The following is a 17,800-nucleotide window of genomic DNA, read 5'->3' on the forward strand; positions in this document are numbered from 1 at the left end:
TTACCGTTTATGTTGCACACAAAAGGTCCCCCACTGTCTCCACTACAGCTATCCACACCTCCAGTATACAAGTAACCAGCACAAAACATCCGTGGAGTTATGCGATCTTTGTATACACGCTTACATTCACTATCACTGATGATGGGAACTACGGCAGCTTGTAGTATGTCTGGAAGCGATCCTGGAAAAGTATAAAAGCCATATCATATATTTAACTATAATTTGCTCATCTACATGAATGATTAGACATTCAATTACTCAGAGCATAATTATCTTAAGTATTCGAACTTATCGGTAATAACAATGTTTTTGTCATATAATGGTCACGTTATACAATGAGACTTGTGTCGATAGGTGGTAATTCAGTCCCCATATCCCTGTTTAGTGATGAACTTCGTTGTTAAATTCTGAAGATAGTTATGCTCTGAGTATGAGAAATTACTAATGAATTATCCCGACCAAGGAAGCAACCTATTTCAGTTGAACATCTAAAGCTCAGAATAACAGCTAATTTGGTCCACACTGTGAAATATATATCACATTGTGTTTATTTGGAAAGCTTTTGTCACCATGAAAACTATAAGATCTAATTATCATTCAGTTTTTAAATCTAAATTACCTAGTATAATATTCTCAGTATAATGATCCACCCAGCTTTGAGATAAGTGTATAGACTCGATAGATTGAATCTAATTTGGGTATTTTGACTATTGTCTTGCAAATTCATTCATATTCTTGCAATCCCATATCCGCATATTTTACTGCAAACAGGATGTTCTTCCAAACGTAATAGACTATCATTGTCATCTGTCACTCTCCTAGAGTTCTGAGTTTACATTTTCAGAAAAAACATGTTGGTATAGGAATCAAGCTTTAATAAGGAACAAAAACCTCTTATATACCTTTCTTGGTATTTTTTGCTTTCTGCTATCATTATCATAACCTACAACATTTTTAGTATTAACTTATTTGGATTTCCTGATTAGATGCCACTAAAAGGTTCATTTATTTGTGACCTACTGAAACAGGTCAAATTATGTGAAGACTTTGTAACTCAAAAATACAATTATATATGCAACACCCATAAAAGTTTATTCATGGTATTTTAATTTATCGCATCTTTCTAGCATATATATTCATGGCAAACTGTATTCAGTCACTATACCTGTATATATATATATATATATATATATATATATATATATATATATATATATATATATATATATATATATATATATATATATATATATACAGTACATCAATATCCACACCTATATATCGATGGTAAACTGTATTCATTTTATCAATATCTATACCAATATCAATATATACATGTATGAACCACACCTGGTAAAATTCTTTCAAGTAAGTTTCGATAATTAGTTTCAATAATTATCTATTTTAATTATTGGTAGCCACTGCAGTTGGAAAATCAACGTCATGGTACAAACCTGACAGATACCGACACTGGGTTGATACATGTATGATTTCTTCAGGTTCAGTCAAGCAGACAAGTCATTCCAATAATGTACTAGTCATGGTAATGGAAGCCATATTTGTTGGCAGATTGGCATAATTGATATACAATAAATTTGAAAGATTTAAATTTGAAAGATTTTACTACTTTAAATCTTTGACCTCTGGCATTATGACCACCTCTGTTTATTTTATCTAATATCAATGTAATGTCTTCAATGATGCAAGAATACTAGTCTTTGAATTTGTCACAATACTATAATCCAAAATGTCCTTGTCTCAATTCAAGATAATTCCAAATACTCCGGTCCAAGAATATTATTGACGAGCAATTTGCATTTCCTATAAATAGTAATGTAAATACATTATTCCACAAAAATGAATAACCGATATAACAATATGACCAATTCTACTTCAAGATGTTAAGAAAAGAATGAATCATGTTCAGATCAACAAAATTATATACCCCTCTTCTTGCCCTACGTCATAATTACCATTTTCTGGAGATACTCTGGCATTTATGGAAACTTCCATTCTAGAAGTGTCTAGGGTCAGAGTCAAAATTGAATATTTTAACTCCAATTATGTCAAACATGGTTACATTGATCATGATTGGGATATTTAGTCCGCAATTGCACAAAACATGTTAACTATATATTATTATTGAACTTGACTTTAGCCTAAGGTCAATTAAGCATTATGTATATATATATATATATATATATATATATATATATATATATATATATATATATATATATATATATATATATATATATATATATATATATTACAAAACAACATTAAAAAGGTCAACAAATAATACAAATTAAATATTAGTAACATTTTAGGAGAAGCAGAACAAAACAGATACAGCCTATTACAAATATTGAAAACTTGTTTCTGAAGTGTCACCGTCAACTCACATCATCACGAACCCCCGTGTTGGCAAATATGTTTCAAATCCATGTTGTTATATATTCTATTTGTGAAACATAGTATTAACTATGATCACTATCCCTCAGTTATTGCATCTGGAGTTGAGGTTACAGGGAAGGGTCCTTATTACATATGAAGTTGTAAACTTTGACCTCCTGTTTAACCTAGGGACGCAGCATCTGAAACCTGTATTGTCGTTCATCCTTTCTCATGATATAAGAATAGCATACATTATCACAATATCTAAATTAATGTAAATCTTCAACTGGTGGATATGATTGATTGTAATGATGGATATGATTAATTTCAATGATGCATATGATTAATTAAAATACGGCTATGTATTTACATGTAAACATGGATCCCTACACGGCTAAAGCTCATTTGAAGTACCTGACAGTGCACCTGCTTATGGAAATCTTGATGCCATGCAATGGAGTTAAGAATGTTCTAAGGGTAAAGCCGTGACCGTTATTTCCGATTGGCTTGGATAGGATTTAAGCCAATGGTTGTGTGTCTAGGTAAATGACTAAGTCTCAGATTAGTGGGTAGCACTTAACATTTGTGTATGTCTCGCCACTGGGTAAATGCCTACTTCATCCAGGTTTTCCACAACACAGTCAGACATGTGATATCAGCCACCAATGTGGAAAAGTCAAACGGGTCATTGTATATAGGCAACTGCTTATTACAAACCTAAGGCATTATAATAAGTACTAAAAATACTCAAAAGCAACAAGCTTTGTATAATTCAACAAATAATTTATTTTGCTAGAATAAAAAGTGACAATACAAAAATAACTTACTGTGACTATTCTAGAATTTTTAACACAAGTCCTAATGAAAACAGTCTAAATAAACTTTAGCGGTATTCTAAAAATCTAAAAATCTAAAAAAGTTTGTGTCGTGACAATGTGCGAATAGGCTTTTATGGAATCACAAAAATATAATCAAAAAATATATCCTGATTTGAACTTCATTATAAATCCAAACCAAAGTCCAGGGATATTAATTTAAAGTACTTTTTATTTCCATAAGAGAATAATTTGAATAAAATAAATTTGCTCAAATCATCATTCTGCACAACAATATTACAAAAACGTGATTCTGCTCAGGTGTTAATGTAACACTGAGTAATTGTCCAGTAAAGAAGATTTACATAAAAAACTAAGACTACAAAAAACGGATGATGGTTATTTTATATGTGTAAGTGTTGACGGTCTAACAAATGAAAGGTTGATTGTATAGAGGGCTATAATTGTATATAGTTACGTTTTTTATGTTAATATATATCCACATACCAATTATTTATGAGCACCAGTGTAATAGAATAAAGGGTATTAAGAGTGTATTGAAACAATGGATGACAACTTACATGTTACCTAACGGCAGCTTCAGAAATCAGGTCACACTAAGTTCTTTATTAGTTACTCTTGATGAGATACATCAAATACAAATGTCATATGTGTAGGTAGAAAAGGTTCCAAGATACAACGGGCATAACGAAAAAACAAACGCAAGAATTAGCAACAAAAAAAAAAAAAAACACAATACACCTTATCCCGTAAATTTTGATTGTGTGGGGATGAAACACACAAAAATAATCGGGACAATACCTTATGGACTTGAGAATTCCAGGTAACTATGTTAGAACTATCAATATATCGTACCTACCTTTCAACAGAAATGTAAGCAGCAAATGTTTTGAGCACCAGCAAGCTTTTACTTACTCATAGACGTTTTCCCCCATCCTGTAATGTGGCACTGCATCCCCGCTGTGTACTCAGTGTTACTTTGTGGGAGGCATGCTGGCTGTACATAGTCATTGAACACAATGCCTCGCCCATCCTTGGGTCGAATCTTAAGAAGTGCCAGGTCATAATCATGATTTACATCTATAATTAATGCAAATTAGTATCAATACATTCTGGACTCAAACACAGGATGAAACCCGTTGTACATTTCTTATCAATTGAAAATACTTCATATATTTTGTACTGACCATCTTAAATAGAATGTGGAAGTGTTTTTCAACTAAAATTTACTGCAAATATATGTCCAATGTGCAGCACCGCAGAGAGCTGTTTGATACACTAATAATACACTACTGATGCATCACACTAAAATCAGTCCCGTTGCAATATATAGTTCGCTTATAATGCATCTCTTCCAAGAGTCATATATGAAAGTGGAAATAAACATTCAAACAAATAAATTTGGTAGCTGACAGTAACATTAGTAAATATATGGCACTTTGACACATTTGATCTACATTGCTTCCAGCCTCAAAGACGGTATTTTTTGCAATTAAAAGACTTAATCATTGGACTTTTTGTGTCATGTGCTTCAGTATATCCAAGGAAATATTTTTAAAATTCAATCCGAATAATGGCAGGGTAAAATAATAAAATTCAGAAAGATCATTAAAAGGTACTACTATAAAAGACTTAACAACTGCCATAATGTCCAAAATGTATAACAAATCAACCTATTTTGCCCATCATAATCACTAAAATGAAACATGAATGCGTTTCAAAAATAAAATACTTTGCTTGCTTAACTTGCTATGTTTCTATCATAATAATTATACTGTTCCAATGTATGTACTTCATACTAACACATTCATGCACTAATAATGAAAGCTAATGCTTTTTCTAGTTATGGTTGTTGTTGTTGTTGATGGGTTTAACGCGGCCAGTATTAATGTTGAAGAACGAACCCGGGAAAAACCCAGGAAGAACCACCGACCCACGGGAAGCTACTGGCAAGCTTTTTCACATGCCCACATTGGCCGAATGCTAGACTCGATCCTACGCAGACACAGGTGAGATATCAATGATCCTAACTGAGAGCGCTTTAGACCACTGGGCCACACGGGGCTCTCTAGTTATCTAGTTATGGACACCCATTCACGCATTGATCATGCAAACACATGAATGTACTAATCGTACGCACCCATGAATGCACTAATCATGCACACAAAAACATGAACTTATCATGCACACACATGCATTCACTAATCATTTAAAAGCATGCTTGTTCTAGATATGCCAAACATACATTCAACAAGCATGCACACATATGCTTGTAATAATCATGCACAAACATACATGCACCAATCATGCACACACATGCATTTAGTATTCGTGCATAGACATGAATCCAGTAATCATGCACACACATGAATGCATTATTTATGTACAAACATGCATGCACTAATCATGGAAACGCATGTTTGTTCTAGTTATGCACACATATGCATGCACTAATAATTCACATATATGCATGTACTAGTCGTGCGCTCCCATGAATGCACTAATGGTGCATACACATACATGCACTAATCAGGCACACATATGTATGTGCTAATCATGGAAATGTGATCAATGATGTGCACACAAGAAAACACTAATCATGCACACACACATGCTCATACCAATCATGCACACACATGTATGTACTAATCGATGACACACATGCATTCACTAATCATGCAGAGATGGTAGAGATCCGTAACGGGGAGAGCTTTATACATCTCCGTCACACGGGCCCTCCAGTTATCTATTTATGGACACACATGCACGCATTATTCATGCAAACACATGCATGTACTAATCGTACGCACCCATGAATGCACTAATACTGCAAACACATGCATGAACTAATCATGGAAACGCATGCATGTTCTAGTTATGCACAGACATAAATGCATTAATCATGCACACACATTAATGCACTAATCATGCACACACACACATGGAATAATCATGCACACACAGGAATGTACTAAACATGCACACACATGTTTTCGATAATCATGCATCATGAAAAATGAGAACATCTGCAAATAATGTAAAATAAATACTGGTAAACGTATATTTAATGAGGGAGAACATATCACTCAGTTATACTAATTAATTGGCAATGGTTTTGTCATAAGAATTAATTGAAAAGAAGCATTATAATTTCACAAAGATTAATTGTTATATGTCTTTATTCCTGCTTCAAGATTAGTTCATTCATCTCCTAAATCCCTATGCAGTCTTTACCTTTTACTCAGTTAAATTCATTCCATCAAATTAAAAACACAGATGTACACATAGCTGTAGAAATATGATCATTTTTGGTTATACTAGTTATGTGATGTTATTTTCACTGAAGATTTCTGAGCAGAGTATGAGTGCATTTGTTCAGAAAAATACCCCTCTTAAACACAACTAAATTTAAATGACCTAGTAATATTTTTTGAATATCTGTATCTCTGATGAATGATGAATATACTTGATGAAGACATGAAACGTCCATTAAATTAAACCATTTGTTTTTAAGTCTAGACATAAAATGACCATGATAATGTTCCCCTTATAAATCGTAATACAGCAAAATGTAGAACTCAGTCTGTTAATTTACATTTCATGTTACAGATGATTGTGATGACATTAAATACAACAAAATGAAAATCATATTGCATGTGTTGCCTTGAGTTATATTCACACATGATTTTTATTTTTAATTTTGAATTGATCTTTTTCATCATTGGAAATGTTTTCATATTATTCATTTTGAGTTGCTCTTTTGAATCATATGACATGCTTTTACGTTATTCATATTGAATTGTTCTTTTCTTTCATAAGACATGTTTTTATATTAACAATTTTGAATTGGTCTTTTATTTTATAGAATATGCCTTTAGCGACGTATTCCTCGTCAACTTCAATAATACATGCCTTTTTTAAGCTTTGTATAGCCAGCTAACTGCATATGTCTCTAATATGGATCATGATTAGAAATGGTCTTACAAAAACTATTATCTATGTAATTGATAGAAAACTATCAAACGTATATACCAGTATATTTACACTATAATGCATATTTTAATCCTTTTGAATCAATGTTGTAAATATTCTTGTAATATGTCTGGTGACGGGCTATAACATGTTTATCCGAAAGAAGGTACAGCATCCAATATATATTATAATGCAATACAGCGAAGTGTGAGATAGACATCCGCGTTACCATTATATCGCTCATGGGTGAAGAAAGAAGCAATCCTAAACTCCTTCTCATGGCTATCATAACCCGTGTTATCGTGGTCACCTGTTCTCACAACGATTTCATCACTCCTGAGACCTCTATGGAAACAGAAACATAAAATTACACATGCTATTTATACAAGTAGAGATCGTCTTCATGACAGAAAGAATGAGAATGGGAAACCTAAAATTAATGTCCAAAACAGTTAAAGCAATCCAAGAGAAGTCAGTGTATTTTACTTTTCTGTTCTTCTTAAAAACTCACTAATATGTTTGAAAAAATTCAAAACACCAACCCGTATGTCTGGAGTAGCATGCATTTCTTGATGGTACGTCCAGACATCATATAAAAGTCTTATTTTGAAAACACCATGTCAGTATGACAATCAATTTAAGGGAAGAGGCATTAACAAGGCTGTCACGATGGCCATTATGTTAGCCATATTGATTGTGAGATTAGAACAATTAACTATAACTATAACTGGACATTATAAGAAGTAATCCAATAACATTTTCAAGCCATAGTGAATGTACAATCTGCACCACTTATGATAAACTAAATATCATAGGTCCTGTATTGCAAGTAAACTTTCCAATAAAATATTTTTCTCCTAGAATACGTACCTGATTACATTAAAATCAAATATATATGCCTACTATCTCCTCATAACTGCCCGCTCAATTATGGAAATTTGGCTGTTTTTATGTCCATGTTATGTAGACAAGGACAACAACTCTGCACATCACCGCTCCATTCCACCTACAGGTCCCGCTAATCGTGTGAATGGATGCTTGCATTGTGGGGAGGATTGGTGTGTATTAAAGTAATACGACTGGGTGAGCATTTTTGAAGCATCCTGGCAGAAACAAAACATACTGCAAAACATTGGGTGTCGCCTTCAAATACGTTCCCATATCACATTTCATTTGGAGAATAGGTAATAGGTAGACGGAATGTCCCAACGTATTTCTTTGGTAATTTCTGAGTGCAAAATATTGAAGGTAAACCCTCTCTACTGATTTTTGAGTTCAAGCTGCACAACTAGATTTGACAGGGTTTATGTGTGGGAAGAAAAAACAAAGGAAATCATCTTATTGCATACAAATTATGGGTGAATCCATTTCAAGATGTACAGTGTGTTCATATGGAGGTTGCGCTGATCTCATCCTTGTCTGATTGTTGCTTGTGCAAATGAGACTGGACCTACCAGATCCAGGGCTTGCTGCTTTGGAGCTATGTTTGAATGTGCGTGCTAATCACAATGATAAGTTCTGAGGAGTTATGTGCTATTTCTCAGGTATATATTCAAGAAAGAGGCATGTTTGAGTTCCACAATATGCCCAGTCTAATTTAGATAGCACTTGATCTTACATAATAGTTCCTCTTTGAAAGCCTTCTGGATTGTGTTAATACAAGAGTGAAGTCATAGGTCTCCTTTTCTATTGCACAATGATGGCAAACGATTCTTGATGACGAAACTGGATTGCATAATAAGGATTGCTGATCCATTTCATCGAAACGGAAGGCTGACTGGCTCAATAGAGAGTCCATGGAATTAATTGCATGCCAAGGTAGATGTGATCAGGAGAAAGGTTTTGTTTTAAAGAAGTTTCCGCTTCAGCAAGGTCAGTGCTGAAAGGGTGAAGTTTTGAAATTCAGGCTTAATATAACATATGATATTTTCCACTTTGGAAAACAGTGTGAATGATTAAGGTATACGAAGGCCAAAGAATGAAAAGTCAGAGAGGTCTTTGCTATGACCAAGATCATCATAGCCACAATGATCGAAGGATGTTCCAATATGATAGAATGTTAGCCAACATTTTGTCATAGAATTTTAAGAATAAATGACGGCTGCCTATGTGACAGACGCACTCAAATGGAAATTGTGTTATTTTTACTCGTAACCAGTTCTTGAAAACAATGTAAGAGGGGCTCATAAAGGCTTTTGATACATCAGCACATTCAAGATTTGGAATTCATTCAGAATACCACTGGAATCCATTCTGTATGGTCTATAACTTTTGACTTCTGATATAACTTTTAGGATTCTTTGGGATTTAGAGAAGACTACTCTAAGTTACTTTTAAATTCCCATATGGTGTCTTAAGCAAATAAATTATTCGCTGAATTTTACATACCTGTTTGATTTCTCTTTTTCAGTTGCTTAATTTACTACACAGCCATAACAACAAACTTGTTCTGAAAATAGTTGCTCTAAAAATGAAGACGTTCATGATAACGTTCATCTCCAAGATACTGACATGAAGGCCTGTGTCCTACTGGTTACTGACAGTGTCGAAGTTTGGTAACAGATGGGCTTTGCATCCAATGAAACTTGCATTTATATACAGTCACATCCTTTTTAGTGGCAGCTTTAATGATATTTATGTTGTTCGCAAAACTTGGTTCCACCATTCATCCAGGAATGATACTATTTTGCTCGTTATGCTGATATTGTAATCGAGTGGCATGGAATATGCGTACACGTGTGAGCTGCAAATGGCACACGTTTAAGTGATACAGTAGGACGATTTGCATCGTTGAGATAGCAAGGCCATCTGCAAAGGTCACATGTAGAGGTGATCCAGTAGGATAAGATCTGCTGCAGCATTACACAGTCTGAGGAGAATCTCCCTCGTTATGATCCACTATATGTAGGAAACGGATTACTTGAGAATGACAATTCAGATGAATGGGAATACGTAAGTGATTACGATATATAAGAAATCCATATTTTGATCATTTAAGATGAATTAGAGCTGATGGATATAGTACTCTTCATATATGCGATATATGAGACATGATATTACTTGCTAGCTTTGAATTTTTGCATTCAGCATACCTTGTTATTATAGTTGACTCTGAAATGACACGGTAAGAAATTAGAAACAAAGGATTTTCATAGAGTTAACTACATTAAAAGAATGCCAAAAATATCTCTGCTAAATTCAGGGTGATAAAGAAAAATATTGCCTGTATGATCATGAACCTAAACATGTTCAATTAATATGTGGCCTTGTGTAGGTATGCAATCAAATAACACATAACCTATACAGAAAATAATGCATACAATATGCTGAAAATTCCATAATAAATCTGAAAAGTAACAAAATCTTTCAATAGATGGGCATGGATTTTGAAAGTCAAAGTGAATACTAATTTCACTTCACTAGTGGGAGCTTAAAACTAGCAGTACTAGGCGGGATATATTGCCCTTTGTCTATATACAAAGCTATTGCCTTTGAGAGGGCTGGATTTTGTTAGATAGTAGGACTTATGCAGCTAGCGTTATTGGAAATGGGTAGCGTATTTGAAGGAGAAGATATCAACAAGACCATCTGCTCAGAAATAGTTGTGATGAAAAACGTTCAACTTTTCCATTGTGATAGACATAATGTGTGTCAGATCAGTCCTATTTTCATTTAGAACCAACTAAACATTATACATAGTCTCTTATAGAAAATCCCATTCTGTTAATTTTATGACAATCAATTCAGAAAGAGTAGAAACAATACTACTTTCCAAAATCGCCACTGTGGTTTTCATATTGGATATACAAGTTTTGCCGTTTTATTGTAGAACCCAATCAACATCACTATAAGTCTCTCAGTGAAAATCATATATTGATATCACCATCTGTTCAGTACAATAGTGATCAGATGTTCCAATGGTCGCTATAGAGGATTCATTAGTTCTCACATCAACTCCAACGTCATTTAGGACCAAATATGTTTATATTTGAGTTTTTTTCATGAAACGTACATCTTGATATTACCATCTATTTGGGATGGTACTGATACCAAGACATTCACTATATTGGATGAAGGGAACCATTTCATTGCACGACCTTCAAGAAGAATAGTGTACAGTGTAATGGCAATCGTCCCATTAGTTTAAAGGTGATAATATATTTTTGCTAATGTATTTGAATCCCAGACAGGCTCATGATGAATGACAGATGGACGTTTGACTAAATGGCATTGAATAACTCCTCTGATAAATGACTAACTGAGCACATAAAGTGAACAAGGCAACTGCTTCACCTCAATATGTTATGCTTCCCATTACATTAATCTGCTTTCCATCAATTTCTATTGTTTCCCATCAATGTGTTATGCTTCCCATCAATGTGATTTGCATCCCATCAATAGGTTATCTTTTTCATCAATGTGTTATGTTTCCCATCAATTTATTTGGCTTTAGAATATGCTTGCAAAATGAGAGGAAAATGTAACCTACGTTTGTAAACAAGGACTATTAAAATGAATATCGATAGACCTATCAAGTTGCATCAATATGTAATTCTTTGGTATCGTGTCACAAGGGACGATACTGTACCAAACAATAAAATGTCGATGAATCACACTGAAATAATGAAGACACTGCCCTAACATGTCTTTACATTTAAACAATTAACAACACGTTTTTAAGATTAAATCAATGAGAAAAAGCACGCTATTCAAAATGCATGTGTCTTTTTAACGTAATCGTAATTACAGAGGTGTATATACTCCATTAACATGTACGTAGTTTTCAAATTAATTTCTGTTACACATGAAAACAATTTACTTATGTTGTCAACGGGAAGTGATAGTTTTAATTCACCGTAATATATTCTCCTAGCAGCCAATCTGTTTTGATCTGTTATTTAAGAGCAACATAGAACATAAATGGTTTTGTTGTGTAATGGATTCGTAGAATCACCTCAAATCATTACCAAGTACAAATTTCCGTTTACACTAAACATGTACTGTCTCTCTCTCTCTCTCTCAACTAAAAATCAATTAATGGCCATGCGTTGGGACTATTTATTTGATAACTAAAGTAATGGCTATACATTAATATTTTCAATTTTCTTTGCTAATATTACCAGTGAAATATTGTGCGAAACGGCAAACAATCAGATTCAAATTTAGTTTATTATGAATGCGGTCTAAGAATGAAAACATTTGTTTGTGTGTATTAGGTTTTAAATAAATACATATATAGTATGATATCCATTGAAGGAAAACGTTTTCAAAATAAACGAAACTCTATTTGCTGACCAGGTAATACATAACATATTGACTATAACGATTTTTAATGTTTCTTCAATTTTTAAATGCATCAAATGACTGAATATTGTTCATTTTTTTTTTTTCATTTTCTCGATATATTAATGCGTTCTTACATATTACATACATGGTGAAACCTGGATCAAAAGATGCAGAAAATCTGGATCATCGATTACTCAGATTGGATTTGAAATGTGATAGAATCTTCTATATTGTTCCAATGTTTTTCCACCTTTTATAAATTAAATTTATTTAAATTGTAGAGAAGAAATTGAACCGGCTTGCGCATTAGCTGGTTATCTTTATGTTTTAATCTAGAAAACTTGAGCTGTTACCAAATTAATATGTGCAATGGATCAGTGTCTTAAAGCCTAGCCAACTATTTGCAGAATACACCGTTAAATAAGTGCAAGTGATCCATCTGTAGGTGTGAAAACTTTTCATTCTTAATCAAATTTTATATAGCAACTGTTGGTGTTTTGAAATTAGAGCCAACGCCAAGAGTCTCCACTTTATCTTAAATACAATAAGGTAGGTCATAATGTTGATGCGTGACACATTTTCAACCCATGAAATACAAATGTGTACATTTCGTCTTAATACATCGACGATGCACGTAATTATTGCTTTTTGCAATTTAGAATACAATCTGAGATGTAGGTGACAAGGACCAATCTTTGCTTTAAATCCTGCCCATCTGCAGTTGCACTCACATTATAAGTTTGACCACAGTGGTAAGGTGTTAGTATTGACATCGTTGGTACAATTTTCAGGTAATTTTTATCAATTCTGGACAGTGGGTTACAGTGACCCAATCTTCATGTACGACATATGTTAGTCTAATGTCCATATATACAGACTAGACAGGAAGAATGGACACAGTTTAATGCAATTTTTAATAAATTCTGGTAATTGTATCACATAAATCTACTGATGCTAAGCAAATCCTCTCTTTCCTAAGAGAAGAACCTAGTATAAATTTGGAGGTAAGATGACAAAATCTAGAGACGTTATTTCAAATTAAAAAAAAAATGTTATATGATTTAAAATCTTGAAATAACTAATACACATTCAAGTCGATCAATTTATGACACCAACCGTGGCTGAGCTTTCTCAACTTCTACCTCGGTATCACTAAGTCGTCCGAATTTGATACATTAAAAAAATCAGTGTAGCTTTCACCAATATGACTATTATATATCCGACTTATTGAAGTCATCGTATTCATAATTGAAATGCTTAAGACACGAGAAAGTGTTAAATGAAATCAACGGCCTCAACTCTGGAGAGTGAAAATCCGATTCAACAGATTACATCTATATCATAAACAGCACTGATGTGATGTATTGAAATGATCTTTTACCTAAATGCCTATATTTTGTGATAGAATGTTTTCCAATGAAGATGTCACTCTGATAACAATTCATAAATATCGTATGTTGGCAATGCGGACAATTGAAGCAATGTTGCAAATATATAACATATACTTATGCCAAACTATACACTTATGTAAGCAAAACAACAGACAGACCATTACTCACTGAAAGCAATGAGCAGCACTCAGGATCCAGTATTCGCTGAGAATAGTACCACCACAGAAGTGGCTATCATACATGGTGCCTACAAGACGTCTGATCCCAACCTGCCATGGGTTTGCTCCTTGGACTGCATTCTTTCCTCCAATTATCTTCTCAAGTTTTGGTCTTGGAGCTACTTGCTTCTCCTCAGTCACATCCCGCTTGCCGCGCTCCATCAATGGCCTTTTCCCACAGGTTACAGGTCCTGAAGGAGATGGATTATATTACAACTGGTGACATTCCTGCCTAAATAGAAATTCGTGCGCTTGTATTAAGTGATGACTGGAGAAAAATGTGTCTCTTAATACAGTAAGTGAATGTGATTCATACTAATAATTCAAAATGCAAAGAATTTCGACAGTAAGTAACCACCTATATCCATTTGTATATCAGATCAAAATAAGGCATGTAGTATGTCTAGACGTTTGTGTTTGTGAAAAATTCAAACTGTTTGAAAGGCGATTGAGACTGACCCTTATCCCAACATAAATGTTGACAGATGGGTCAGATGAATCTCATAATAGTATTTTAGGTGCTACTAACAAGATCGTCTTCTCCTGGTCAAACAATGAGTCTGCTATATCCGCTTACATTGCTTTGGCTACCCCAGTTGTCTATGTTAAAACTGGTTATTTTATCCACACACCCCATATATATATATATATATATATATATATATATATATATATATATATATATATACATGTCATTGTGTGTGTGTAGGTATATACTGACTGGCCTACCAATACTGTGTACAATACTTTTAAGGTGCATATCCCTGGGATAAGGTGATGTTGCTACACTGCATTTGTATGTGCTATCCCTGTTTTCACTGTGATGTATCTACATTTCAGTTTACCTGTTATTCCTGTGCCTAATTTGTCGTAGCTACAATGCATATTGGGTGCTATCCGTGTGCTTAATGTGTTGTAGCAAAAATTACTTTCAGGTCCTATGGCTGTGCTCACTGTTTTCAATCTACAATACATTTTAATAGCTACTCTTAATGTGTTGTAGCAACTATGCATTTTATGTGCATATACCTGTGCTTAAAGTGTTGTATCTACAATGTAGCTTAGGTGCATATCTCGGTGCTTTATGTTTTGTCCCTGCAATGTATTTAGGGTGCTATACCTGTGGTCACTGTGTTGTAGCAGCTATGCATTTTATTAGCTATCCGTGTGCTTAATGTGTTGCAGCAAAAATGCATTTTAGGTGCATATACCTGTGCTTAAAGTGTTGTACCTACAATGTAGTTGAGGTGCATATCTCTGTGCATTATGTTTTGTCCCTACAATGCATTTTAGGTGCTATACCTGTGCTTAACGTGTTGTAGCAACAATGCATTTTAGGAGCAATCCGTGTGCTTCACGCGTTGTAGCAACAATGAATTTTAGCTGTTATCCCTGTGCTAACTGTCCTGTAGCTACTTTGCATTTTATGTGATATACCTGTGCTGAATGTATTGTATCAAAACTGCATTTTAAATGCTATCCGTGTGCTTAATGTATTGTAGCAACAATGCTACCATTAGGCGATGTTACTATCATATTTCTTTCTACTATTGTTTACGACAGTTACGAATATATCATGTGAATTCTTGCAGATGAAATGTCTGTCCATCATTTGATATCGTCATTAGTCTTCTTGACTATTATCACAATATGTAGCTAAGTCCAACAATCGGTTAAAATACAAACGAATTCCACCATTCTGATTGCAGCGATAAACTAAATTGATGGTGAGCCTATTCCCCTTTATTTCGTGGATTGCACGTGGGAGGTTGATGTTAAGTGAAAAGAATTGTCTTTCTTGGTTCCATCCTATGTGGTTTATGTTCAACGTCGTTTCGTAGATTGTTATAATTTTCTAAAACAAATAGCACGGCTGATTTAACATTGAGTTGTTCCTAATGGGTTCGGCCTTTTGGTGTAGCTACAGACTGATCAATATTCCTCCCTCCATATATTTTTTGTCACCCGTAGCTTTTAGTTTTCACCAATATTCTGTTTCAACCTATTATATGTATTGTGAACTTTCGATCCACAACATACCCCCAGTACAAGTGCGACATGAATATAAGACTTAAACAAATTATCTACTTCAGAGATTCGAATGCATGCGTCCTGATGTACTTCATCAGAGAACTTTTTTTTATAACATTATCTTTTCAACAACGTGAGGTTTTCTTTAATACTTCAAATACATTTCAAGTGCCAGAATGTGAAGAAACTTCCTTTTATATTTAAGCTGTGAAACATGTCTTAAGAGATTACCCAATACAGTAAGGGGGGAGGGGTCTGCTCTGATTTCCTTTTGACCCGGACTATTGAACAAAAGCTCTTTATGTCAATAAACATATTCACCATGATTCAATATCTTGATCACTTTCACTTCACTTGAACATGAAACGCTAGGTTCTAAATACAAAATGGACAGGTTAACATTGAACACCAACAAATGAACCTTGTCGAAGTGTGCATAGGTGGATTTTTTAAAAGAAATTTCATGAAATAAGGTTGATTACATAATGCTCAAGTTATTGTCGGATATGGAACACCAAATCGTCAATAGTAGTATACAAGTTTGATTCTATACGAACGCATGTATGTATGAATGTGTGTACGTGTGTGTGAGAGAAAGAGAAACGTGAAATTCTCTCCAGGTATAATTCACAATTATCAGGTTGTTTAAATTATCTCATTCTTAATATTCATATCATAATCCAAACTACATTTATATGTTCTTACAGGCAAACAATGTGGACAAGCATTTGTCCAATTTCAAATAGTTCGAACAATTGGAGATTAAAAATACATTTTCAGCCGATATATATATATATATATATATATATATATATATATATATATATATATATACAGTTATAATAGCTATTTTAAATCACATTACAGCATATGAATGATTGATACAATACAGACATTTGAATCTCAACTCTTTACTTTAACTAAAAATATATATCTTCTTATTTTCTGAAGATATCGTATTTCATCATCCCATGTTTATACACAAGGCATGATATTCAAGGATAACATAACCTGTGCCACTGCCTATTTACATATTACAAAATTACAGAACGTAAGCAACCATATCAAATTACTCGATTCCTCAATATACTTGACATGAGACTGTTTTATAATAGAGTTGTTTTTATGAAAGATTAAAAGCAGAATAGTTCACTCAAACATGATTATTCATTACAGATGTATGATTATTTAAACTTTTAAAGAATAACGTACGATGCAACATAACGGCATATCGTCAGAAGATAGTTCAACAATCCTGGAATCATCTGATATTGCTTGACTTGTTCTTAATTTTGATGTGAGGCCAATACACGCTCAAACATAGTAGCTGTAATGTTACTTACCTAGAGTGACGGCTCTCATGGTGTGTTTATTCTCGCTGATGTCACGGTGGGAGGGAATGTTAAGTGCAAGGTGAAATCTATTCCCCTCCAATCCATGCCTTTCATGTGACATTTTATTTCCAACAATTGTCTCTTCCAACCCATTGCCAGTTTTGTGAACTACCGATTCACAGCAAATGCATTTGCACCAGTGCGACATGAATGCCAAACATGCGAGAATTATCCATGTTTGAGATCTCACGGCATGCATCTTGATGTATTTTATTTTACCTAATTCGTAATAATACAACCTATTAATATAAAATTATCTCTTTCGTCTACATGTG

The 17,800-nt window shown here is 33.8% G+C and overlaps 1 protein-coding gene across 1 annotated transcript in view; it reads right to left on the reverse strand.

Annotated features, from left to right (window-relative positions):
• LOC149774626 (transmembrane protease serine 9-like) overlaps positions 1-17,586 on the reverse strand; it is a 130,200-nt gene extending 112,614 nt beyond the window's left edge. Inside the window, exons 1-5 of the mRNA XM_089944954.1 lie at positions 17,475-17,586; positions 14,051-14,291; positions 7,435-7,550; positions 4,149-4,313; positions 5-181 (exon numbers count right to left, since the gene is read on the reverse strand). Of these exons, the coding sequence (XP_089801080.1) occupies positions 5-181; positions 4,149-4,313; positions 7,435-7,550; positions 14,051-14,291; positions 17,475-17,586 (811 nt within the window). The remainder of the gene's footprint in view (positions 1-4; positions 182-4,148; positions 4,314-7,434; positions 7,551-14,050; positions 14,292-17,474) is intronic.
• Between the last annotated feature and the right edge of the window lie 214 nt (positions 17,587-17,800).

This window comes from Sinohyriopsis cumingii, unplaced genomic scaffold (assembly GCF_028554795.1).
Source record: "Sinohyriopsis cumingii isolate HCF-2022 unplaced genomic scaffold, ASM2855479v2 utg000160l, whole genome shotgun sequence".
NCBI classification, from domain to species: Eukaryota; Metazoa; Mollusca; class Bivalvia; order Unionida; family Unionidae; genus Sinohyriopsis; species Sinohyriopsis cumingii.